At 43.9% G+C, this 25,833-nt stretch overlaps 1 protein-coding gene across 1 annotated transcript in view; it reads right to left on the reverse strand.

Moving 5' to 3' along the window:
• Positions 1-24,790, reverse strand: part of LOC126336753 (hexamerin-like) — a 46,679-nt gene extending 21,889 nt beyond the window's left edge. The window contains exon 1 of the mRNA XM_050000756.1: positions 24,670-24,790. Coding sequence (XP_049856713.1) covers positions 24,670-24,754 — 85 coding nt within the window. The 5' untranslated portion in view covers positions 24,755-24,790. The remainder of the gene's footprint in view (positions 1-24,669) is intronic.
• Positions 24,791-25,833: the final 1,043 nt, after the last annotated feature.

Here is a 25,833-nt window from a genome sequence, read left to right on the forward strand (position 1 = left end):
TCTTAATCTTTCTTCTAAGATAAGTCGTAAGGTTAGTATTGCCTCACGTGTTCCAACATTTCTGCGGAATCCAAACTGATCTTCCCCAAGGTCCTCTTCTACCAGTTTTCCCATTCGTCTATAAAAAATTCGCGTTAGTATTTTGCAGCTGTGACTTATTAAACTGATAGTTCGGTAATTTTCACATCTTTCAACACCTGGTTTCTTGGGATAGGAATTATTATATTCTTCTTGAAGTCTGAGGGTATTTCGCCTGTCTCATACATCTTGCTCACCAGATGGTAGAGTTTTGTCATGACTGTCTCTCCCAAGGCCGTCAGTAGTTCTAATGGAATGTTTTCTACTCCCAGGGCCTTGTTTCGACTCAGGTCTTTCAGTGCTCTGTCAAACTCTTTACGCAGTATCGTATCTCCAATTTCATCTTCATCTGCATCCTCTTCCATTTCCAGAACATTGTCCTCAAGTGCATCGCCCTTGTATAAGCCCTCTATATACTCCTTCCACCTTTCCGCCTTCCCTTCTTTGCTTAGAACTGGGTTTCCATCTGAGCTTTTGATATTCATACAATTGGCTCTCTTTTCTCCGAAGGTCTCTTTAATTTTCCTGTAGGCAGTATCTATCTTACCCCTAGTGAGATAATCCTCTACATCCTTACATTTGTCCTCTAGCCATCCCTGCTTAGCCATTTTGCACTTCCTATGGATCTCATTTTTGAGACGTTTGTATTCCTTTTTGCCTCCTTCATTTACTGCATTTTTATATTTTCTCCTTTCATCAATTAAATTCAATATTTCTTCTGTTATCCAAGGATTTCTATTAGCCCTCGTCTTTTTACCTACTTGATCTTCTGCTACCTTCACTACTTCATCACTCAGAGCTACTCACTCTTCTTCTATTGTATTTCTTTCCTCCATTCCTGTCAATTGTTCCCTTATGCTCTCTCTGAAACTCTGTACAACCTCTGGTTCTTTCAGTTTATCCAGGTCCCATCTCCTTAAATTAGCACCTTTTTGTAGTTTCTTCAGTTTTAATCTACAGTTCATAACCAATAGATTGTGGTCAGAGTCCACATCTGCCCCTGGAAATGTCTTACAATTTAAAACCTGATTCCTAAATCTCTGTCTTACCATTATATAATCTATCTGATACCTTTTAGTATCTCCAGGATTCTTCCATGTATACAACCTTCTTTTATGATTCCTGAACCAAGTATTAGCTATGATTAAGTTACGCTCTATGCAAAATTCTACCAGACGGCTTCCTCTTTCATTTCTTCCCCCCAATCCATATTCATATACTATGTTTCCTTCTCTCCCTTTTCCTACTGACGAATTCCAGTCACCCATGACTATTAAATTTTCGTCTCCCTTCACTACCTGAATAATTTCTTTTATCTCATCACACATTTCCTCAATTTCTTCATCATCTGCAGAGCTAGTTGGCATATAAACTTGTACTACTGTACTAGGCGCGGGCTTTGTGTCTATCTTGGCCACAATAATGCGTTCACTATGCTGTTTGTAGTAGCTTACCCGCATTCCTATTTTCCTATTCATTATTAAACCTACTCCTGCATTAACCCTATTTGATTTTGTGTTTATAACCCTGTATTCACCTGACCAATAGTCTTGTTCCTCCTGCCACCGAACTCCACTAATTCCCACTATATCTAACGTTAATCTATCCATTTCCCTTTTTAAATTTTCTAACCTACCTGCCCGATTAAGGGATCTGACATTCCACGCTCCGATTCGTAGAACGCCAGTTTTCTTTCTCCTGATAACAACATCCTCTTGAGTAGTCCCCGCCTCGAGATCCGAATCCGGAGTATTTTACCCGAGAGGACGCCATCATCATTTATTCATACAGTAAAGCTGCATGCCCTCGGGAAAAATCAAGGCTGTAGTTTCCCCTTGCTTTCAGCCGTTCGCAGTAACAGCACAGCAAGGCCGTTTTGGTTAATGTTACAAGGCCAGACCAGTCAATCATCCAGACTGTTGCCCCTGCAACTACTGAAAAGGCTGCTGCCCCTCTTCAGGAACCACACGTTTGTCTGGCCTCTCAATAGATACCCCTCCGTTGTGGTTGAACCTACGGTACGGCCATCTGTATCGCTGAGGCACGCAAGCCTTCCCACCAACGGCAAGGTCCATGGTTCATGGGGGGTGGGGAGTACAACTGATATACGATATATTCTTTAAAATTGTATAAGAATTTTAATTTTTAAAAATAAAAAAATAACTTTTTTAACAAAGGAAATTTGGTATTCCAATTTGCTCTGGTATTATGTGAGTCCAATACTGTAAAGCTGTACATCTTATTAGCATTCATCACCTTACTGATGTACTTCCTAATGCAAATGGCCCTGTACTAAATATAGTTCACACCTACAAATGGAGCTGCCATGTTTTTTTGTGGTTGTTGTGCTAATATCCGCATGTAATATTATCACCGTTACTTTGATATTGTAATTATATCACTACACTGCAAATTATGTGCATACACTTATTGAGTACTTAATTCTGGTCTTATAGAAATGCTTATTCGGCCACCATGCTACGTTAGCAGGTAGAGCTTATGTTGCTTTCAAATTAGTCTACAGGACTGTCATTTGTGTATGATATTTTCAAGAATGCAATATTTGATTATCCCCTCTTATTTTCTTTCTTTTTTTTTATCTCGCTTCTTACCTTATCAGCACATCTGAGTTTCAACATTCGTCTATAGCATCACGTCTCAAATGCTTCGATTCTCTTCTATTCCAGTTCTTCCAAAGTCCATGTTTCACTACCATACAACACTGTACTCGAAAAGCACATTCTCAGAAATTTATTCCTCATACTATGGCCAATCTTTGATACCAACACACTTCTTTTGGGCAGGAACACCATCTTCTCGTGCTAATTTGCTTTTTATGTCCCCCTTTCTTCGTCCATGCTGTGTTAGCTTCAGATACCAGAATTCCTCGACTTCTTGTGTGTAGTGGTCGGCTATTCTGATAAGTTTATTACCAATCTTATATCTCCCACTCCTCACTACTTTCGTCTTCCTTCGGTTTACTCTCCATCCATATTCAGCACTCATCAGAATTTTTGTTCCATGCAACATGTCCTGTAATTTTTTTTCCACTTCCACTGAGAACAGCAATGTTATCAACTAAACTTATCATTGATATCCTTCCACCCTGAATTGTAATCCCACTTTCGAACCTTCCTTTTATTTCTGTCATTGTTTCTTCAGTGTACAGAATGAATAGTCGGGCCGCATTCCTGTGTTTCAGCCTTTTTTATTCCAGTCTTATTGTTCCATTTTGATTCATGCACTTATTGCATATCATCCGTCTTTCCCTACAACTTACTCCTATTTTCCTCAGAATTTCGAATATCTTGCAACATTGTATACTGTCGAACGCTTATTCTAGGACGACAAATTCTACAAACATCTCTTGACTTTTCTTCTTAAGTCTTGCTCCCATTATCAATCGCAATGTCATAACTGCCTCTGTAGTGACCTTACCTTCCCGAAGCCAAACTGATCATCATCTAACATATACTCAATTTTCTTTTCCATTATTCTGTACGTTATTCTTGTCAGCAACTTGGATTCATATGTTCTGTTATGCTCTGACTCTAATAATGGATCTCGTGTGTCTTCCATATCGACTTTCATTTCTTTCTCGCTCAGGAATCCGATACGGTTTGACAAGCACGAAGACAAATAGTAGAAACTCTCGTAGAGTGCGAACGGGCATAATCTTGCTGATACATAAACCTAGGATGGCTTGCCTTTGATGGGGAACAAAACAGGGCGTAGAATATCGTGTATATATATATATGTATATCATCCCAGGCCATCACTCCTGGTCGGGCCATATGGCGAGCGACAGTCAGGTTGGTATCCCACCACTGTCCAGGGAGACTCCAGACACGTCTTCGACCTGGAGTCTGACTGAATGAAGTAGAATTGACTTCAGTGATGAGTCCCGCTGCGAACAAATCTTAAAATGTATGTAAATTCCTAAGGGACGAAACTGCTGAGGTCATCGGTCCCTAGACTTACACACAACTTAAACTAACTTCACCTAACTTACGCTAACAACACCACACACACCCATGCCCGAGGGAGAACTCGAACCTTTGGCGGGAGAGACCGCGCAACCCGTGACAGGGTGCCTCAAGCCGCGTTACTATTCCGAGCATCTGTGTTCCCGCTTCGAACTCAGCCCCGATGGACAGTGAAGGTGTACCTAGCGTACCTAGAGAAGCCCTGGACAGCAGTGGAATACCAACCTGACCACCAGAAATAATGATGGTTTGTGGTACCATTTCGTATCATAGCAGGAACCATTGTCATTCGAGTCACCCTTATACCGCAGCCGTACGTCCACAATATTCTACTCCAGGTTTTGTTGTCCATCATGCAAGCCATCCTGGGCTTACATTTCAGCAAGGCAAAGCCCGCTCGCACACAGCGAGAGTTTCTACTGCTTCTCTTCGTGCTTGCCAAACCCGTCCTTGACGGACAAGGTCACCGGATCTCTCCCCAATTGAGAACGTCTGCAGCATTATGGGCAGAGCCTCACCCTCCCCCACGCAGGAAGAAGTGCCATGGATGTCTTTGGCTCTCTTAAGATTAATCACCTTTGCGTAGAGAAGGCAGACAATGAGAAAAATCCCCCTTTTGTACACCCCTGCAGGCGCTACGAGGATGCTTAGATGCAAGTGCCCTGAACGGCATGTGAAACTTCTGGCTTCCTGCAGAAGAACTGTCCTGTTTCTAAATGTTCGGCGGATATTCAGAAACTCCCAATAATTCGCGAACCCCTGCACGCATTCCTACTCCAAGGACTGGGGAAGGAGGTCGCTTTCTGCTGAGTACCAGGGCACATCAGCATTGCTGGGAACGAAATGTCAGATCTAGCAGCCAAGGAGGCATGCCTCGACCAGCAGGTATTTCAGTGTGCCATCTCCCCACATGCTCTCACCTCACTGTTGAGCTCAAGAGTCTTGCATCGGTTGGAGGATGAGTGGCTGGAAGTGACCGACAATAAACTTCGATTAGGGAAGCCCACAGCGCGGCTATGATGTACTTCCTTCCAGCCACATAGACGGGATGAGGCCACAGCCACAGCCCTAGAACACTGGCTACTTGCATTGGCGAGAGGACCTTCCAATGTGTAGTGCTTGTGGCGTACAGATCACTGTGCGCCACGTTTTGTTGGACTGCATTTTATTTTCAGACCAACTTGCTGGCGGATCTGCCACCTCTTTTAGATAATAAGCAAACGAATGTGGTTAGAGTTCTAAAGTTTTGCGAATTGTTCAATGTTTATAATACGATTTTAGGGAGAGGGTTTTAATTTGTTCACAGAGTTGAAATGTTCCATGCCCTCTTTTGCACGTTGCCTCTCATTTTCATCAATTTTATTAATGTTTTATGTCACTGCATGTTGGTAACAGGCCGAATAAGGTTATTGTAATGAGAGTATTTGTACTGAGAGCTCAAAATACTTTCCACTGGATTCCTATGCATGTTGTGTTACTTCCCTGGGTGGCCTGTGTGAGGCGAGCACGGGAGGACGTAGCACACTGCGGTATCAGTTGGGGGCTGCAATTCGACGAATACTGAGAGGGTCGTGCATCAGTGGGCTTAAGCGCCTGGCGGAACGACTGACGTCGGTCGAGTTTCGCCTATTGTATGCAGGGCGAAACGTCTGAGTGGCGCCATAGTTTATGTGTTTACCGTTACGGCGCGTCGGAACGAACTCTGCTGACGACGACTGACTGCGTTGTCGTCATGATTCTGAGAATAATTGTGGACCAAGCCCTGCTGGGTGCGACTGTCTGGCGCCGGATGGCCGGTGGTCTAGGCAGGTTGTTTCCGTAGCCGGTCAAACGGCAAGTTCAGTGCCCTCAGCTGAATAGCAGAGGCATGATTGGTCAACTTAAACTGACACTAGTTGACGTCACAAAGCCCTGCTAAAAATTGGAGGGAACGGTCGCTATCTGCGCGAATGATGCTCTGAGACAGTGTGGGAAATTTTGGAATCACCACTGAATGCGTTGTGCGGCGCAGGGCATGCGGGATCTGATCTTCATCGGAGTCGGACGGCCTTGTGACTTAGTCGCACTCTTTCGGCAGAACTTAGAATTCTCAGACAGCCTTCGACGCCAGGGGTTCAAACAGAGTTGCTGTACAGCAGAAGTCGGCGCGTACATCATCAGAACGCTGCCTACCGACGATATGCAACAGATTTCAGGATTGGTAAAGTATTTTGCGACTACGGCATTGTAGGACCTATCAATTTTACACTGAAGTCCTCAACAGCACTTGCGTTCGCTTTGCTACAAGTCCACCTTGCTTGTTTCTCCATGTGATCCCATTTGAGCTCTCACTACTAATCGCAATGCTGCAACACAGTCGGGAGAGTAATATTTGATTCATGAGGACCCCAGATCATTATCGTCAGTCTATTGCATCACAGAGAGTAGGAGCCCCTTGTTCTCGAGCCAATTCTTATTCTCATAATAGTTCAGTATACCCTATCCTTTAACCTACTGTTTGTGTCGATAATCATGTCCCTTTATCTTCTGAGATATAATAAATCTCATTGTAATATTTAATCCGCATATCATTTCGTAGCTAAATGCAGAATCCCATTTCATGATAAAGTTCTCTTTTTTTCCCTGGGTAGATTATGATTTTTATTAAATTATTGTGAGTGTGCACTCCTTACTTTACCAACTAGCAGGGTCCACCATCATTTCTTTTCGTTACCGTTGTGTGCATAATTAGTTAGGTGGTAGGTAAGGAGGGGGTCGAGTGCATGTCTCGTTCTCATGCAAAATTCGTCAGAAGAAAAGAAGTGCAAACTCTTCTCCACCTTGGCACCTCGCAGGGTGACTGGCTCGGCTATATTTTACGTAAGTGGCCAGCCTGTGACAATTTCCTGTGACGTCCTTTTAGCTCCTTTCTCGTTTTATTTATGTTTTAGTCTCTGTATACATCTTTAGTTGTCTTTACGGGTATGACCTCATTTTACTAATTTTGACCACATTCGTTTCCTTTACTACGTGTCAGGGCTCTGATAATCTCGGCGTTGAGCGCCCATAAGCACCAACACACACACGCACTGAGTTGCAGCATAGTCACAAAAGTGTCAAGAATGCACACAGGGATACATGTGATACTTTGTAATTGCTGTCCTGCGTAAACAAGTTTGACAGTCAGATGGATGCTTATAAATTACGACCATCAGTAGATTCTGAAACGAACCACAGACATAAGACTGACCATGTCTCACGCGGAGACAGTCCTTGTAAACAAATGAATCTGTTTTATAGCTGCTTTCGCAAATACGTAATGTGGCCAAACAGCTACACAATGGTGTTGAGAATTAATTACATTTCATTCTGGCCGGTTGATACAGTAACCGTTTGGAAATGTTTCAGATTGAAAGACAGTCTGGGTTGCAAAGGTCTTCATTCATGAGCGCGTTGCACCCATTTGGGGCCTCGTCAGATGGTGTAAAAATAACTGGGTATTTATGAAACGCATCCGTCATTGAGTCATACAGAGTGAGAGGTGGACCTTAATCTCACCAGAAAATCTTCGCCAGGGCAGCACAGCATAGGACTACGCTTACAGAATTATAACTGTGCTATCAACTGTGCATGAGACAACAGGCCTGTTTAGCGCTCCCACAGGTATGAGTGTGTCATACTAGGCAACACACATACCGCTAAGGTGTTTATCTAGTGCGTCATACTCATATCTGTGTGAGTGCTAAATGGAACTTTTGTGCCGCCCACATCTGATACCGCGTTTACACTTTTGTAATGGAGGCCCCATGCTACGGTGAACGTTTCCTGGTGTGAATAGTGGTCCACCTCTCATTCTGTATGAGTCCATAACAGATGGGTTTTACACCCAGTTACTTTTACAAAATGTGATGATGCCCCAAAAGGGTAAAATAAATAACTTTGCATCTCATACTGTGTTTCGGTCTGAGACAATGGGATGGGTCGAATGCAACCACCGCTGGGAACAGCTTCGACAGAGAAAATGTGAGACAAACGCCAGTTTCCGAGTCGCAAAACAGCTCATACAAGTCCAGAAATTTCTACTCTTTACTGGGAGGCCTGGTCACAAAACGGTAAGAGTCTTTAGGAGCATTTGGAAACGGCCTGCCAGTAACAATGCTTAGAGTCTGTGACCTAAGGAGTGTCAGGAGAGATGAGACTATCTGCCAGGCCACGAGAACAAAAGGATATGGTGGCTCGTCAAATCACTGTCCCCTTCCATCTGGATGTTCAGTGCCACTTTGTGAGCTATTCTTTTCCTGTTACATGTTGAATGCACATATCCCTACAGTCCAGTGTTTGGGAATTAAGCACTCAACTGCTCATTTGAATTATCTTGCCTTACATCCGCCTCGCATCAGTGATAATGCTCCTTACGCATCGCAACTACCACAGCAGTGCGACATGAAAAGCGACTCGGCTCGCTGCAAAGCTGCGAAACACAGATGCCAACTGCCAACTCCTCAAATGCGATTCCTAGAATGACCTCGGAGATAAGAAAGTGCTGGTATTGACGTCAGCAGTACGACATGCACAACTGTGTCGGTTGTAATATGACACCGCGCATAAAACAGGGTTGGTCATGATGCACAAAGGGAGGCGAGCGAAGATTTGCAATTGCTGCAGAAAAATTGGCCTGCCTGAAAAAAAAGGATGCTTGTAAATCACGAATACCAGCAGATTATAGGGCAAAGCACAGACACAAGACGGTCCAGGCCTCATAGGGAGACACCTGTTGTAAAGAAATGACTTTGTAGTATTGCTGCTTCCGCAACAACTAGGGAATGTGGCGAAACACCGGAACAATGTGCTGGAGTGATTGCGACCACCACTGAGAACGGCATCGGTAGAGAAAACGTGAGATGAAACGCCATTACTCCAGACAAGCACCAGCTCACACAAGACCTGAAATCTCCACCCTGCACTGGAAGCCATGGTCATGACACAGCGATCAGTCATTGGGCGGCGATGCAGATTCGGACCACCAATGACAATGCTGAAAGGACGAAAACTTTTTGCAATCTGTGAGCTAAGGAAAATCAGTAGAGGTGAAGAGAGATGGACAGACAGCGTGAAAAGAGGAGGACATGATAACTGGCAAACCGTTGCCTACTTAGTCTGCTGACTGATTCTGATCCTTACTCCCGTCTAAATTTTCGTCATCACTTTGTGACTTATTCTTTCTCTGTTTCATGGTGAATGACGAACCCTTATATTCATTTTCTTTGGATTTAAGCACTCGACGGGACATGGAAATGTCCTCGCCCGACATCCACCTCCAAAAACTGCAATAATGCTTCTTTCACAACACAACCACCGCGGCCAGTCAACGCGGAGACCGTCCCGGCCTCACAGCAAAGCCGGAGTACACGCAAGCCGATTGCAACTCGCCATCATGCAGCTTAGAGGCGACGAGCCGTACCGACTCAGCGTCCGCCACCCTCACCAACATACAACTGACTATGTAGAATGGTGAGATGATTCGATCGCCCCTCCTGTCCCTTAACGACTGCATCCTGTCTATGCCCTGTCAAATTGACACTGAGGTTTGTATTGTGCTGCTGGATTTCATTACATGGTCTCTGAATTTACTATATTTTTGGCTTCCAGCGTGGGGCTATCTTATTGTTTGCATCCATGTCATATAGAGTTTTGAATTTATATCAGTATTCCTCACAATCCAGTTTCGGAATCTCTGACCGTGATGTAACTCAGTGGTATGTTTCACTGTCTCTGGGTCTTTTCCAAGTACACCTCACTGTGTAATATATAAACACAATCAATCCAGCACATTGTTCCGGTGTATGTGTTATTGTGTGTGTGTGTGTGTGTGTGTGTGTGTGTGTGTGTGTGTGTGTGTGTTTGTGTTTTACGTTACTCAATTTGTACATATATTCAAACGGCAATGATATTAACGTAAGACGTAACACCACCTTTATTTCCAGGGATAGAAACGAGGTTTTCGGCAAATGATAGTACGCTAAGTTTACTTTGGTATGTGATAAAGTGTCTTAACTCTCGTATCGATCGAGATAATGAAGCAAGTACAAATTTTTTAATATAATGATATACTTTTTAACAGCATCCAGAAGCATTTGAAAAGACCAGTAGAGCGATATCTATGTCTATATCTACATACATACTCCGCAAGCTACCGTAGTCATTTCCTCTCATGTTCCACTGGCAAAGAGAGCGAGGGAAAAACGACTATCTATACACTGAGATGACTAAAGTCATGCGATACCTGCAAATATCGTGCCGAACCTCCATTTGCCCGGCGAAGTCTCCAGCAAAAATACAGAGCCATACTGCCGCTATAACAGTCCATAATTGCGAAATGGTTGCCAGAGCAGTGTTTTGTACCACAACCGACCTCTCCATTGTATCCCACAAATGTTCGATGGGATTCGTATCGGTCGATCTGAGTGCTCAAATCGTTCGCTCGAACTGTCCAGAATGTTCTCCGAACCATAAAAATTCCATCGTCGTTGGGGACCTGAAGTCGATGAATGGGTGCAGAAAGCCTCCAAGTAGCTGAACATAACCATTCCCCCTAAATGATCGGTTCAATTGGAGCAGAGGACCCATTCCATCCCATGTAAACACAACCAACACCATTACGGAGCTTGCACAGCGCCTTGATGAGAACTCGGGTCCATGGTGCTCTGTGGGGTCTGCGCCACACTCGAACCCTACCATCAGCTCTTACCAACCGAAATCGGGACTCATCCAATCACGCCACGATTTTCCAATCGTCTAGTGTCCAACCGATATGGTCACGAGCCCAGGAGAGGCGCTAAAGGCGATGTCGTACTGCTAGCAAAGGGACTCACTTCTGTCGTCTGCTGCTATAGCCCATTACCGCCAAGTTTCACCGCCCTGTCCTAACGGTTACGTTCGTCGTACGTTCCACATTTATTTCTTCTATTATTTCACACTTCTCTGCTTGTCTGTTAACACTGACAACTCTACGCAAGTGCCGCTGCACTTCGTCGTTAAGTGAAGGCCGTCAGTCACTGGTGGTGTGAGGTAATGCCTGAAATTTGGTATTCTCAGCAAACTCTTGACACTGTGGATCTCGAAATACTGAATTTAGGAACGACTTACGAAATGGAATGTTTCAAAGACTGTTAATTCCCGTCGTGCGGTGATAATCACATAGAAAATCTTTTCACATCACTCACCTGAGTTCAAATGAAATCTCCGCCAACCTACTGCCCTTTTATGATTTGTGTACGCGATACTACCATCATCTGCATATGTGCATATCGCTCTCCCATGAATTTTGTCACCTCAGTGTATGCCTCTGTATAAGCAGTAACATCTCGTATTTTTAGCTTTGTGGTATGTGATGTTGTCAGTCATATCAGTCATACGACCATACCGCCGCCTGAGAGATCGATGCGCCGGACGCGATTCTCTCAATAAACAGAACAGAAGAACGGCTGTGTTAGCCAAAGAGTACACAGCGAGTCGCAGTACTTACGCTCGCCGCGAGGCGCCGCTAGGCCACTTCATGTGCAGCAGGAGAGTAGTGCAGTTGTGCCAGTCTACAGTTCGTAGCCGCGCTCAGTGGCCAGCCAGCACCGATGTTAGTCATCGTCTGCAGCTCAGTCATTGCTGCCATCAAGTCTTTGTAGCTCCGTTCCAAGTTAGTCTTCAAATTCACCGGATTCGACATTCAAGATTACGAGAGATTAATTCGTCACTGCAAGATTTGTGACTTCTAATTTACGTCTTTCTAGAAATGCTTAGTCTAGTTGCGTCTTCTACAATTATCAACCAACTGATCATGGACTACAGCAAAGTTAAGTAATAAATACTTTCTTATTTTGTATTCCTGCTGATTACTTGTGATTTCTTGTAGTAGCTACCAAGCAGTCTTGGCATAGTAGAACCCACGTTTCCAACTCCTGACTACCTCATCTTTGCCACCTCATGTTGATGGACTCGGTTATGGTGGAAGATCGAGAGCCATCATGGTCCTTACGCGAAATGCATGTAGGCGGCACTAGAATCGTTCTGCAGTCAGCTTCAAATACCAGTTCTCTGAATTTTCTCAGTGGTGTTCCTCGAGAAGAATGTCGCCTTCCCTCCAGGTATTTCCTTATGAGTTCACAGAGCAGAGCGATTCTAGGCGCATCAAAAAAATGGCTCTGAGCACTATGGAACTTAACTTCTGAGGTCATCAGTCCCCTAGAACTTAGAAGTACTTAAACCTAACTAACCTAAGGTCATCACACACGTCTATGCCCGAGGCAGGATTCGAACCTGCGACCATAGCGGTCGGCTGTTCCAGACTGTAGGGCCTAGAATCGCTCGGCCACTTCGTCCGCCTCTAGGCGCTTCAGTCCGGAACCGCGCTGCTCTGACGAACACTCGCCGTCGAGGACACCAGCTCTATTAATTGAGATGCCTCCGAGCCACTTACATATCTGGGAAAATATTCCCCGTGCCCGTATCTTCGTTAACAGTCTGCGGTGGGGCACCGTGCCAAGTGCTTTCCGGAAATAAAGAAATTTTGGAAATTTGTGGTAAGTTCCTATGGGGCCAAACTGCTGAGTTCATCGGTCCATAGGCTTACACACTATTTAATCTAACTTAAACTAACTTACGCTAAGAACAACACACAGACCCGTGCCCGAGGGATGACTCGAACCTCCGATGGGGGGAGCCACGCGAACCGTGGCAAGGCGCCTCGAAAATACGGACTCTGCCTGTAGCCCTTCATCATGGGGAAAAAAAGCTTAAGCTGAGTTTCGCTTTATAAAACCGTGCTGACTCGTGGACACAAACATTTCCGTCTGTAGGAAATTTGTTATACTCGACCTCGGAATATGTTCCAGAATTCTGCAGCAAGCCGAGGTTACGGATATAGGTCTGAAATTTTGCAGTCCGTTCTTTTACCCCTCATATACGGAAGTCACCTGCGTTTTCCCAGTCTCTTGGGACTTTGCGTCGGGTAAGAGATTATGCCGTACAGTACTCTTTGTGAAACTGAATTGAGATTCCATCCGGACCTGGCGATTTATTTGTTTTCAACTCTTTCAGCTGCTTCTATAAGCCAGTAATGCTTATTACTATGTTGTCCATACGGGACTCTGTTCGATGATGAAACGAATGTATGTTCCTACGATTTTCCTATGTGAACGATTTCTTCACGCAGAATTTAAAACTTTGGCTTTCGTTTTACTATCTTCAGCTGTCAGACCAGACTGGTCAACGAGTGACTGGATAGAAGCCTCAGAGCCGTTTAGCGATTTTACATAGGAACAGAATTTTCTCGAATTGTCGGCCAGATCTCTTGCTATGGTATGACGACGGTAGTTGTTATATACTTCACGCAGAGATATTTTTACAGACATACGAATGTCTATGATCCTATGCTGTCATCATTTGTGCGTTCTCTTTCGAGTACAACAGCCTTTGTTTCCTCGGCATTTTAAGAGTTTCGTTGTTAAACAACGGTGAATGTTTTCCGTCCTTAATCCACTTATTAGGCACGTACTTGTCCAGAGGACGATTTACAATCTATTTAAACTTTTGCCTCTCATACTGAAACTAAATGTTGTAAATTCATTGTCTATGTGAGATGCTAACAATTGCTTATCCGCTCTTTCTGGCAGAAACACTCTCCTGGGCTTCTTTGCTGTTTCATTAACCTTCTTAGCATGGTAGCTGTGATGACATGGTGATCGCTAATCCCAGTCTGTATGCCGACGCCAATGATAAGGTCCGTCCCCTTCGTAGCTAAACGGTCTAAGATGTTTCCATTGAAAGTGGGGTGCCGAAATAGCTGCTCAAGGCAGTTTACAGAAAACGTGTTCAAAAGTACTTCCCAAGACTATTTGTCTGAACCCCTTGCAGTGAATCCATAGATATCTCAGTCTTTAATCGGTAGGATAAAGTCGCCTTCAACTAGTATTGCATGATCTGGATATTTCCACGCTACTGGCCGTAGACTATCTTTGAATGACTATAGAACAACGGAAACGGGTGGTCGATAAAAACATCCAACAGTTAACTTGGTTTCGCCTAGACTTTTTATACGCGACCAGATAACTTCACTGTCACACTGATTTTCGATCTCAACAGAGACAATATTTTTGGTATCTGCAATGAACATTCCCCCTCCCATGATGTCTAATCTGTCTTTCCGATATATGTTGCATGACTCGCTAAATATCTCAGAGTTTCTACTTCGGCTTTCAGCCAGCACTCGTCCCAAGACTAATTTGAACTGGAGGGCAGTAAATACGGTAACATTATCGTGAAAATTACGACCATTTCTGTTAAAATTTTGACAATCAAAGCGTTTTGGCTCTGAGCGCTGTCTGATTTCGCTATCTACATATCGATTGGCGAGCGTTCATCAGAGTACTTCGAACTGCCGTCTAGCTTAAAAAACCGCCACGTACACTCCACATATACTTTGCTATCCGAATACCTGCTACCTTTGTGTGGTGCACCCTGACCTGTCAAGGGGAGTAATACAGTTCCTCGTCCATTACGCAGTCCGGAAATCTGCAGCCGAGACCATCACAGAGTCGACGAATCCTTTGGTTGAGATACTCCACTCGGCTCCAAACCAAAAGAAACTCTGGGAACAATGCTCCACATTGCAAGCTCTGGTTGCAGCCCGCTCACGAGGCTAGCGGCCTTCACCAACTCCGCCAGCCGACTGTATGAACTAAGGATGGCCCATGTGACAGGCTTCGTTGGTATCGATGTGAGCCACAATCTGCAGAAGACAGCATCTTGCACGCCCGATAGCTGCAGGCAAGGACGCCACAACAACTCGGATGAGGCCTTCCAGCAAACATACCGAGTGCACGATGGTTTTCTTTCCAGATTCGAACGCTGTCTTCTTAAAGGACTCCATAGCGCGCCTAACGTTGAAGCTGTCGATAACTGGCAAACACCTGCCACGTGTGCTTGCTCGGACCCTGCTGAAGGAACGGCCGCATGTTCACTCACAGAGCCAATAGACGAGGCCAGACGCCACAATGGACTTCCATCTCGAGCGACGCCAACAGGTCGCCAACCGCCACTGCTGCGAGAGCAGATCCATCGCGTAGCGTACACTAGGAGGTGCCTCGGTAGCAGAGTACGTGAGCGAAGTAAGCGACACCTGAGGTGTTCCATGCGACGCCCCAGATTCTCTGCCACCGCTACACACCGAGGCAGCAGCCTGAAGGTGGCTGATCGTAGCCAAAAGCGCATTCAATTGTTCGTGAACAGCGGCCAGCTCCTCCTGCGTCCCTCGGGCATGTATGTGTGTGACGTCCTTAGGTTAGTTAGGTTTCAGTAGTTCTAGGGGACTGATGACCTCAGAAGTTAAGTCCCATGGTGCTCAGAGCCGTTTGAACCATTTTTCCCCCTACGTCCGCAGACAGCATGCACACATCCTACCTATCCTATCTGGGAGTATGCGTGCGGAACGATTTGAAGTGGAATGATCATATAAAATCATATAAAATTAATTGTTGATAAGGCGGGTACCAGGTTGAGCTTCATTTGCAGAGTCCTCAGAAAATGTAGTCCATCAAAAGGAGGTGGCTTACAAAACACTCGTTCGACCTATACTTGAGTTTTGCTCATCAGTGTGGGATCCATACCAGATCGGGTTGACGGAGGAGATAGAGAAGATCCAAAGAAGAGCGGAGCGTTTCATCACAGGGTTATTTGGTAACCGTGATAGCGTTACGCAGATGTTTAGCAAACTCAAGTGGCAGACTCTGCAAGAGAGGCGCCCTGCATTGCGGTGTGGCTTGCTGTCCAGATTTCGAGAGGGTGCGTTTCTGGATGAGGTATCGAATATATTGCTTCCTCCTACGTATACCTCCCGAGGAGATCACGAGTGTAAAATTAGAGAGATTCGAGAGCCCACGGAAGCTTTCAGACAGTCGTTCGTCCCGCGAACCATACGCAACTGGAACAGTTGGGTGGCTTGCGGAGTATAAATGTAGATGTAGATGTAGACTAAATAAAGAACTAAACATAAAATCAGACAAAAGACTATATATGCAACCTGCTACCTTGTCCTCAATGGACGCCGACGTTTTAATGAGCTGTGTAAATGGCTGTTCAATACAAATGAAAATTGCTTTACAGTCTGCCTGAATTTAAATTTACAGTTAAAAAAGCGAGATTAAGCCTCGTAAACAGAAAAACACGCACGAAATTTACGAAACTTGCTGCTATGAAAACAGTGGAAAAGATAAATACCTTACTTACCGCTGTAAAGATTTGTAACAGGCGACAGATGGGGCCTGATAATGTTGAGGTTGAAACTCTTCGTAAAGGAATCCGAGAAATGCATAGTAATTGGAAGTTAATGCATCCAGTGTCAGCTACTACGATGCAAACAGCACCGGGCAGAGCTCTCATGTGAGGCTCCATCGTTATATGCAGCAAGGCAGGAGTACCCTTGAGAAGAACACGGCAAGGCCATCACCCGATTTCCTAGAACCTTCGCTCGGTGGAAGAGGGGTCAAAATAAACGAACATCTGTCTCGGGTTATCCGTAGATTCTCGAACATTTCCGATAAAACGACTGTCAAAGTTGTCGTGGTATTTTCAGGAATTTTATTGTGCGTTTTACCGGGTGATATTCTCAACCGAGCTGGAGGCACAGTGGTTATCATCGCGGGTTCATCATTTAACACCTCGTGTTCTGAACCTGAATATTACTTCTATTTTGGTTTTTCGTTTATTTACCCGTATATGTAGAAGATTACTGCACGAATGTTTTCCTTTGTATACTGATACAACCTTAGCCTTATTCGTCTACTAATTGTAAGTCAGCCAACGAATTAAAAAAAAGAAAGAAAAAATTATTTCAGATTGTTTTCGAAGAAATTTCTATAGTGTATCTAGATTCAAACTCAGCTGCAAGCATCAGTTTTCGGAAAAATGATCCGTCATACATGGTTTGCCGCGAAATTATTGCCAATGTGCGAAATCCTCACTAATGTTAACGGCGTTTCTTTCATGAATGAGATTCATACAAAGAAATGTCACTGTGGCAAACCCGTCTTTGCGAGACGGTTGTGATGTTCGAAATATCTGTGTTTCGAAAGTGTCTGCACCAAATCTTCCTGAAGAATAAACATATAAATAAAATACACTGAAGAGCCAAAGAAACTGTTACACCTGCCTAATATCGTGTAGGGTCCTCGCGAGCACGCAGGAGTGCCGCAACACGACTTGGCATTGACTCGACTAATGTCTGAAGTAGTGCTGGAGGGAACTGACACCATGAATCCTGCAGTGCTGTCCAAAAATCCGTAAGAGTACGAGGGGTGGAGCTCTCTTCTGAATAGCACATTGCAAGGCATCCAAGATATGCTCAACAATGTTCATATCTGGGGAGTTTGGTCGTCAGCGGAAGCATTTAAACTCAGAAGAATATTCCAGGAGCAACTGCAGTAATTCTGAATTTGTGTGGTGTGGCATTTTCCTGTGGGAATTGCTCAATGCACAATGGACATGAATGGATGCAGGTGATAAGACAGGATACTTACGTACGTGTTAGCTGACAGTGTCAGATTTAGACGTACCAGGGGTCCCATATCACTCCAATTGCACACATCCCACACCATTTCAGAGCCTCCGCGAGCTTGAACATTCCTTTGCTGACATACAGGGTCCATGGATTTATGAGATTGTCTCCATACCCGTACATGTCCATCCACTCGATACAATATGAAACGAGACTCGCCCGACCAACATAAACAGTCCAAAGTTGGTGTTGACGGGCTCAGGTGAGGCCTAAAGCTTTGTTCCGTGCAGTCTTCCAGGGTACAGGAGTGGGCCTTCGGCTCCGAAAGCCCATACAGATAATGTTTCGTTGTATGGTTCGCACTCTGAAACTTGTCAATGGCCCAGTACTGAAATCTGCAACAATTTGCGGAAAGGTTGCTCTTCCGTCTCGTTGAACGATTCACTTCAGTCTCCGTTGGTCCCGTTCTTGCAGGATCTTTTTCCGCCCGCAGCGATGTCGGAGATTTGATGTTTTACACTATTCCTGATATTCACGGTACACTTATAAAATGGTCGTACGGGGAAATCCCCACTTCATCGCTACCTCGAGGATGCTGTATCCCATAACACCACCTTCAATCTCATTTAAATTTTAATAACCGCCGGCCGCAATGGACGAGCGGTTCTAGGCGTCAGAACAGGAGTTGAAGGCCCAATGGTACTGACCGACCCCCGAGTCATCAGCAGCCCGGTGATTAGGGGGACTTGTTCCTGGCGCTAATGATTCCTGATATAGAGGGGCTCTTCGCGCCGTTGTCAGTTTTCGTGACCGGAGCCTCTGCTTACCCAACAAGTAGCTTCTCACAAGGGCTGAGTGCACCCCGCTTGCTAATAGGACTCGGTACACCGAACGGTCGCCCATTCGAACACTGGCCAAGTCCTACTGCACCTAACTTCGGTGATCCGGCGTTAACCGGTGTTACCACCGCGGCATTGCGTGGCCATACAGACATATATTACAAGTGTAATAAATGTGTGACACTTATTGCGAAATACAGTTGTAATTATACAATTAATTTAATGCCTTGTATTCCGTAATTTGACGAGAAACATTCATGTAGTAACCTTCTAAAGATATGGGTAAATAAATGAAATCAATAGAAAAATGAAATAAATAAAAACAATGTCCGGGTTTCGAACGCAGATCACAATATTAAGAGCGCGCGATGCTAACCAACGAGTCATCTTTTCGTTTAAGGATGTATGGTGGTAAAATGCACGAAATTATATCGAAATTGCATCTGAAACTTTGACCATCCTTATTTCAGAAACAGTCGAGTATCTACGTAGAATCCGAGACATTTGTTCTCTTGTTTTGACTCCTCGTCCACTGAGTGAAGCCCCTGAAAATCGGGTGATGATGGCACTTGCCTCGTACCCCTCGTATGGTAAAGTCTAATTTCCTATAGGGCATAGATACAGGGTAAGCTATGATTTTGTGTATACTAGCTTCTGGCGCATCACACAGGGCTTTGTAGCAACTATTTCAAACGACTCTATGTTTCCAGATTGTTGTGTGAATAACTATAGTTTCGTCATCCTGTTTCTCATTTAAACTCTCCCCATTGCTGCATACCTGTCAAGGCCGAATCAGAAACGTCAGTCATTCATAATTCTTAATGATAAACAGCCCTATTCAAGAGAAAACGGAAACTACTACATTAATTTTCTTAAATTTGAAAAAAAATACCTGGCCTGTCTTTGCCTGGAGACACCTGAATGCTTCTTAAAGTAGAGTCTACAAATACTACTCGTAACCGACATTAAACATAAAACACTTTAAATAAATGTTATATTCAGAGTGACTAACGACATGTTACCCAAAAAATAAATACATTTCTTAACGGAACGTATTTTTACATTTTACCTAAGTATGCGTTCAAATTGATTAGCATCGACTGCAAGGCACATTTGCAATCGCATCTCGAGTGATACATGAACAGATGAAAGTACATTGGACGATATGTCGTTTCATGCTGCTGTGATTCGACGACGCATATCACCTGGCGTAGTTGGGGCTTCATGATAAACTACATCTATCAGCACTCCCCATAGTACGAAATCAAGAGGAGGCCTGGCCAGTCACTATACTGCAGCATTCCATCCTGTCCAACGGTCAGGAAATTTTTCATTCAGGATTTACGCTACAATACAGTGCGCACTTTCAGCTCCCCAGTAGAGCATGTTACATAAATTTACATTAGTATGGTTCGTAAACATTGCTTCGTCGGTAAAAAGCACCCGTTGGAAGAAATGTAGTATCGCCTCTCAAGCGATGGAGAGCAAACCAACAAAATTCTGTGAGACTATCGAAATCACGTCCTCCGAGTGCCTGATGCAGTGACAGATTGTAAGGGTAGAATTTATGTCGCTGCAAGATACTAATGGCGCTCCCGTCGCTGAGCCCACATTACTTGGCAATACATCTCGTCCCACCATTCGCGGTATAAAAGTAGCATGGTGTACATGTCCATGCAAGGAACGTTGAAACAGCAATAACTTGCTGATAGACGACACAGCTACTGCTAACTCTACAATGCAGACAAGTAAACAGATGAAAGGCTTGATACAACGACGTAAGTGGGCATGAGCGTGTTTACAATGGAGTAGCAGATTCCGGCAGACTTTGTCTTTCAGTTTTAGGATATTTCTCGGATTCTTTTGCGACGAGTTTCAACCTCGATAGTAACAAGCATGGTACTCGTCTTCTCAAGCGCTTTCGGAGGACGTTAAAGAAAGTATTCAAAAAACAATACTTGCTTCAATATCTCGATCGATGCGTACTATCCTGAAACCTGGCTCGGATACCTGGAACGGTTCACTGAATAAAAGGGGTGTTAAGTGACTCAACACGTATATGGAGTGTTTAGAAAAAAGTATGCAATATTTTGAGAGATAGTAGTATGGATCTAAACAAGAAACATTTGTCCTGTAAACTATATCTCTTAAATGCTTAGTTTAAGAGCTATGAGCCATTATCCATCATCGCTGATGTGAAATCCATCTCTTCTACTGAACAAGTGCTTATAACATTTACGATATGATTTTAGAGTCCATGCTTGCTGGACTACTTTATTTGTTTTGGCCCATGCTACTACATCCGGACACTCCCGAAAACATACTTTTTTCATAGTAGGTACATTGTGCTGCCACCTACAGCCAGGTAATCCGTACCAGCGACCTCAGTAGTCATTAGACATCGTGAGAGAGCAGAATGGGGCTCTCCGCGGAACTCACGGACGTAGTAAGAGTTGAGGAGATTGGGTGTCACTTGTGTCATACGTTTGTACGCGAAATTTCCATACTCCTAAACATCCCTAAGACCACTGTTTCCGAAGTCATACTGAAGTGGAAACGTGAAGGGACAACAGCACAAAAGCGTACAGGCCGATCTCTTCTGTTGACTGACAGAGACCGCCGACATTTAAAGAGGATCCACTGCAAGTACTGTGACAGTTAAGCGGGAGGTGAGAAAACTTGGATCAGATGGTCGTGCGACTGCTCATAAGCCACACACCATGCCGGTAAATGCCAAACGACGCCCTCGCTTGGTGTAAGGATTGTAAACATTGCACTATTGAACAGTGGAAAAAAATATTTTGGAACGCCGACTTCGTGCCAGGTCTCACCGGCTGTCATCGATACCTCTCCTCAGTGCAGCATTCTGTGATGAATGGGCTGCCATTCCCCAAGAAACCTTCCAGCACCTGATTGAATGTATGACTGCGATAGTGGAAGCTGTCATCAAGGCTAGGGGTAGGCCAACACCATATTGAATTCCAGCATTACGGATGAAGTGTGCCATGAACTTGTAAGTCATTTTCAGTCAGGTGTCCGGATACTTTTGATCACAACGTGTGGTTCAGCTGCCTCTACCACTAAGATTTATGCAGCCTGGCAACACCTTCGAATACCACGTGCAAGATTTTCATATTCTCTCACTCGCTACAAGCGAACTGTTAATCCTACAGATAAAATGGACAGGATCTTTTTATTGCAAATTTAACATAGTTACATTCTGTACTGGGATACTTTTCATTCCGAGCCACGGTTTTAGAGTTATTCAAGAAAAACCAGGTTGAAGGTCATTTCTGCACGTTTTTCTTGAATTATTTAAAAACTACGTCCTCAACCGAAAACGCAACCCAGTACTTTGTCTACATTACATTTTCTATAAAAAGGTAATGTTCATTTTTTTCTGTAGCGCAAATAGTTAGTATGTAGCGAGGTAGAGAATATGAAATCCTGAGTGCGGTATTTTAAGGCATTGCACGTTGCATGGAACCAAGAGTATGGGCAGCTGAATCGCACTGTGCGTTTGAGTGAGTATGTGTGTGTGTGTGTGTGTGTGTGTGTTTGTCTGCAAACTGAAAAACGGACTAGAACGTTGTAAGTGAATCATTGTCTACGGAAATCAATATTGAAGAAGGTAGAACAATTTGAAATTGATGTAGTTGGCGGAAATAATAAATTTATTGGTACTGAAAAGGAACTGGGAAGAAAAGTAACCCTTAGAAAGAATTGTTAAGAGGAGAGTCGTATTAAGGATACAAGGAAAAATATTTGGGAATAGTTTAACGGCACTGGAGGAGCGACAGTGGCCAGATATATAGAACAGATTATAGAAATTGGTGGGAGTACTAAAAGCGTAGGGAAGATTTTTTTGTAGAAAATAGGATGTGAAACCAATATAAGGCCGTATCAACTAAAGAAAGGCGTCCGTAAAAAGTTGACGAAGAGAACGACATTGGACTAGGAATAAATGGCGAATGTTATACGAAAGAGTCCTATGTGTATTATATTAAGCTCCTATTACACGATGCGCTTAAACCGTACACCTCTGCACCAGCGCCCCAAAGGGACATATCTATAACTACATACTGATTCACGTAACAGAGCATTTATCGGTATTTTATTCATAACGTAGGTTGGTATGATCACAAAACGTATAAACATATGATTTAATTCTTACTTTCGAGAATGTGAGACAGACCGTGTCACATTTGCTACTCCGTCTTCTATCACAGACAGCATCTTCTCGAAACAGGCCATGTCCATGGGCACGAAGCTCCGAAATTCATGCGGGTCTTCGAACCTCAGCTCTGTCATAAGCAGTGAATATAATTCCCTGCCTTTGTCCCTCCTTTTCAGCCAGGATCGAACTCGACAGCGTCTGGATTTTTGTTTCCGTCCTCGTTCTGCCCTAATCAAAAGATTTACTGTCACTGCCGGGGCAATAGCTCCAAAAATAGTGGGTTCTCCATGTGCAAAATGCTGTATAAATACTTATACCTGTTTAACCAAGTGTCTTAATATAAAACTAATTGTTGAGTCTGTAATTCCGAACAGTAGTTACCCACATAAGAGAATAACAAAAAATGATAAAAACCAATTCTTATGAAATAGGAACCTCGAATCATAATTAATTCGAATGGATGATGTTCCAATATGTCTCACGGTCCCCTTGTGTTTCGTAATGTAGAACGAAGGCCTTTACAAGAGATCAGACGGTTCTGTTTGCGTTTCGCGCGTTATCACTGTCTACAGTCCATGTGTGCCACGTATATCCCGCGTGAATGGTGTAATAGGTCTACGTGAACCACCATGTAGTTACAGATATGTAAGCTTGGGGCGCTGGTGCATAAGTATATGGTTTAGGTGCATCGTTTAATATAGGCTTAAAACCCGCTTTACACATCCACCTTTGGCAGGTACTTCTAACAACATGTGGGTGAGAGCCATGTTGTCTTGATATAACTCGGTGGAGATATGAGTGGTGTCTGTTCTGTCGAACATGATCGACATGGATAGTGTCTGTTCTGTCGAACATGATCGACATGGATAGTGTCTGTTCTGTCAGACAAGTGCGACAGAAAAGACGTCACTCATATCTATAATTCTGTTTGACAAAAACTTCCTGTCCAGATTCAACCACAACAAAGGTCAAAATTTAATAATAATTGTGGTGTTGCTTACGTTGCTAAATACTGCATTTTCGGGCAACAACAAAGTTATTATGTGGCAGGTGTCATTAGAGCACAGTTAATAAAGTCATTTGATGTAATAATGAATAAACTAGGCACTCGTCTTGTCATGTTTCCCACGCTGGTCTCGTTGTAAAATCATGGCTCAATCGTCGAAAATCTAGGTGGTGATGATTCCAAGCTCGGATGCAAAGAGGCCTAGGTTTCTGCTATATTCAAAAGATTTGTAGATGCGCTTCACAAACTATTCTTGAAGATTAAACCTTTCAAAGTTAGCACAGTGGTGATGTAAAAAAATAATCAGCACTCCGAATTTAAGTTACACTTCCTTTTTATTGCTTTTGTTGCAGTATCACGTAACACACAAATCATCACTTCACAATACAAAACATACTTGAAAACATTTTATAAGCTGACTACAATATGCGTCTTTCCCACATGACGTCCAAGACTTTACTTTTTCAAGGTCCGATTCTCTAACTAATAATTAATAATCGCTTACGCGCCCAAAAATCAGAGTTACAAGTACGTCAAAGATCATTGTGACAAAAGAAAGAATACACATAAGAATAATATCATTGCAATATAAACATATATATTACTCAAATCAAATCTGAATGTTGTCTCAGGAATATGTTAATTACTTTACAGAAACACAGTAGAATATTGCTGGTATCGAGAGGTTGAGCTGAGGTGCCGTAATGGCTACGTAATTCAAGGACCGTTACAAGATGCACAACCAATGTCCGAACTTCTATGGGAGTCAAAAATCTGGGAGTAGTGGTTTAATGGGCGGGGAACGTTACTGCGGGGCGAGCGGGAAGATGGGACTTCGTGTGTCTCGGGAAGTGTGTCTGGATGGCCGAGGCGGTTATAGCAACTGTTCCAGACAAGCGGAGAATCTGGGTTCGAGACCCAGGCTGGCACAAATTTTAAACTCTCGACTTTCCATTGTAAACACACGCTGTGCGATAGGAAGTCATTATTTCTCTCCTATCTCTTTCTCATCCTGTATCCTTTCCACTCCTACCACCACAGTTATTCACGACATAACTCACCTGTGTCACGTCTTTCACGGCTGTTTCCAGCGGCTAGGCCCATAAATGCCACAGCAGCCAGCAGCAACGTCACAGAGGTCTTCATGGCGCTCGTCGTTTGCTGCTGTGCGTCTACGACGAGTCGTTGGCGGACGTGCGGCGGCGGCGTCTTTTATACGGGAGGGCCGACGGAGTGGGCGCAGAGCCTGCCTGCCCCTCCCTCCACCCCCACCACCCCCTCCTCGTGGTGCCAGCCACGTGTGGCTGTCCGCAGATAACTCTCCGGCCACTAGACACCAGTTGCTAGCCACTGGCTGCCACTCACACTGAAACTTCCCCTTTGAATGTAAAGAATGAATGTGCTGGTAAAACTTCTACGTTACATTATTTTCAAACTCCAGAGTGAAACTGAACGTACTGAGACAGTTTTCTCTTTGCTTATCCTGATAATTACTAAACTGACACACAATATTTTAGCGCAACGCAATCTGACTTTCAATAATACCTACAAAAGAATAGCCCTGACTAACAATAACCTATACCTTTCATGAATTACTTACCTCATAATAATCTTCGTTACTCGAACACTACTGCAATACTGCGAGCGCCACTAGTGCCAGCTAAATAAAAGATTCAAACTACTGAAGGTACCAACTACTGATAGGCATAGTTAGCAAATGAAAGATTTTGATAGAGAACAATGTATTTACCTTAATAGTGTTCAAAAGTCATTATATATATATATTATATATATATATATAATTAAGTTCATGGCATCCAGTGTTACAAATTTACTGTCTCTGTCCAAAACTCCGCCATCTCACTCCCCACATCCACCACTGCTGGCGGCTCACCTCCAACTGCGCAACGCTACGCGCTGTTAACATCCAACTGCCCAATACTACAATGGCAGACAACAATGCAAACTAGCCACAGACTGCACACAGCAGAGCCAGTGCTTTTCATACAGAGCGCTACGTGGCGTTACCAATAAGAAAATCTACACAGCCTACTTACACAGCCACAGACTGCACACAGCACAGTCAGTGATTTTCATACAGAGCGCTACGTGGCGTTACCAGTAAGAAAACCTAAACAGCCTCCTTACATAGTCCCCATGCTCCCCACAAAAAAATTTTACTAATTGTTTTGGGCACTGGCAAATACATATTTGTTAAAAAATTT

This window comes from Schistocerca gregaria, chromosome 2, assembly GCF_023897955.1.
Source record: "Schistocerca gregaria isolate iqSchGreg1 chromosome 2, iqSchGreg1.2, whole genome shotgun sequence".
NCBI lineage: Eukaryota > Metazoa > Arthropoda > Insecta > Orthoptera > Acrididae > Schistocerca > Schistocerca gregaria.